The sequence below is a fragment of the Carlito syrichta genome, unplaced genomic scaffold, assembly GCF_000164805.1.
Source record: "Carlito syrichta isolate Samal-C Ts95f unplaced genomic scaffold, Tarsius_syrichta-2.0.1 Scaffold309471, whole genome shotgun sequence".
In the NCBI taxonomy this organism is placed as follows: domain Eukaryota; kingdom Metazoa; phylum Chordata; class Mammalia; order Primates; family Tarsiidae; genus Carlito; species Carlito syrichta.
In genome coordinates, this window is record NW_007253567.1 from 69,852 (window position 1) to 71,790 (window position 1,939).

A 1,939-nucleotide genomic window follows, 5' to 3' on the forward strand; every position below is an offset into this window, starting at 1 on the left:
CAAGGCGCCTCCGGGGCTGGCAGCGAGCAGCAGGGTTAGCAGCAGCAGCGGCGGCAGTAGGCTGTGGGGGGTCATGGCCAGGGTTCTGCCTCGTCCTCTCCTCCCAGAGCGACGCGGCGCAGCTGCTGCCCGCCGCCGCCCCTCGGCTTAAGTAGCCGCCGGTCGGGGGCCGGGCCCTTTAAGAGCCAGGTGAAGGGGGGTGGGGGAGAAAAGCCAGGGGCATTCCCTAAACTGGGTGGGACTGGAGAGGGCTCCCCCCACCTGGGTCCTCCCCGCTCTTCTCTCCCTCCTCCCTTCCCAGTTTCTGTTTACTTCCCAAATCGCTCTGATTTTTCTTGCTTTGTTCCCGGGAATCTGGCCCGGAATTTGGGAGCTTGTACAACTGGCTGGAGGGACTGGAGGGGGAGTGTTGGGGGGGCGAAACCCCCTGGGTTTTCTGCTGGAGGATGGAGGGCTGCGGGGAGTCTGGTGGGAGTGAGAAGATGGGGCGAGGAGGGAGTCGAGAAGGGGGGGGTGTGCGGGGGTCCGAGAGACAGAGATGGCGATCTCGCTGGATGGGGGGGTCTTGGGAGAGCCTACTGCCACGGGAGAGGTACACTGGGGCGGAGGGAGGAAGGGCAACGGGGAGAGGGCTGCAGGCGGGATCTCTGAGGCTTGATGTGGCGAGAAGGGGTGGGGGCGATAAGGTAGAAAGGGCTGGGGAGAGCCGGGGCTGAAATGGGGAGAGAGTGGGGGATACCCCTCGGGTGAGCTGCGGGCAATCCTAGCATTGTGGCGGGCACTGGAGTCTGGGAGGACTGGACAGGGTCTGAGTGTGCAGGGTGAGGCCGCTGCACACCCGGGAGGCAGGGATGGGGTGGGGTCGGGGGGCTTGGCCAGTTGAAATAGGGGGGCAAAAGTGAGGGGGAACCTATACCCTGGATGCCCTTGGGGACAGTGGCCAGAGAGCAGACCCCCCCATCCCTGCCCTTCAGGTAAGCCGATTCCTTCATTCCTCTCCTTTCCCAGAATTTGCCCCCTACCGCCCCCCCTTCCTCCCACCCCATCATCTCGTGGGTTTTGCAGATTCATCAGGCTGTGTTGTGTCCAGGGGGCTTTGGAGAGGGGCTGGCCCTGGCGTTTCTGACTGTCCACTTGTGCGCGACGCTCCGACGGTTTTGTCTCAGCTGCTGCCACCCGCCTCCTCCCCAGGCAGCGCCCCGCCCGCCCCAGGACTCCTTGCCTGGCCTCCAAAGGGGGAGGGAGGTAGCGGGATCATTTCCTTCCGCAACCCACACCCGGCCAGCTCCGGGTTATGCAACAACGGGTGCTCATTTTTTCCTAAAACAAGGGCTCTGGGCCGTGACTAAGTTTAAATTCTGGGCCCCCAAGCAAGAATGTCAGCAAGGGCTTCCTGAACTTTTAGGTAAATACAAAATAAAATGAACCTCACTCTCAGCACTGCCCTCCAGGCTACCCTGGGACCCTAGGATCTGTGTTTAGGGAGAGTGTTTTCCTGTTGCCCTGAGATACCATGCAGATTGGACAGGACAGGGGCGGAGGCGGGCTGCTGCGCAGCACTCCTCCACTAAGACTCTGTGACCCTCGGGTCCAGGTTCTGAGTCAGGGTGGGGAGCTTGGTTCCTGTTCCCCAAACCTTTTTCGCTGTTGATTTTGCCTTGCACATGATTCTGGCTAGGGTCTTTGTCCTGGACTTCAGCTTGGCACTCTGAAGAAGACGAACAAGCCGGTGGAATGTTGGGAAGAGTTGGCTGTGGTCTTTGCAGGATCCCAGAGTGGCTTTTTAAGATGTTTGCACTCCTCTTTTGCAGGTTATCTTGCAGAGAAAGCCTGACATTTAGCCAGCTTCTAGCATCCGCCACGCGGCCGGGCCTGCAATCCCAGTACTTTTGGGAGGCAGAGGCGAAAGGATTGCCTGAGCCAGCCTGGGCAATTTGGT

At 60.6% G+C, this 1,939-nt stretch overlaps 1 protein-coding gene across 1 annotated transcript in view; it reads right to left on the minus strand.

Annotated features, from left to right (window-relative positions):
* IGFBP6 (insulin like growth factor binding protein 6) overlaps nucleotides 1-75 on the minus strand; it is a 4,382-nt gene extending 4,307 nt beyond the window's left edge. Inside the window, 1 exon segment of the mRNA XM_008067290.1 lies at nucleotides 1-75. This exon segment is cut by the window's left edge and continues 6 nt beyond it. Within this exon segment, the coding sequence (XP_008065481.1) occupies nucleotides 1-75 (75 nt within the window).
* Nucleotides 76-1,939: the final 1,864 nt, after the last annotated feature.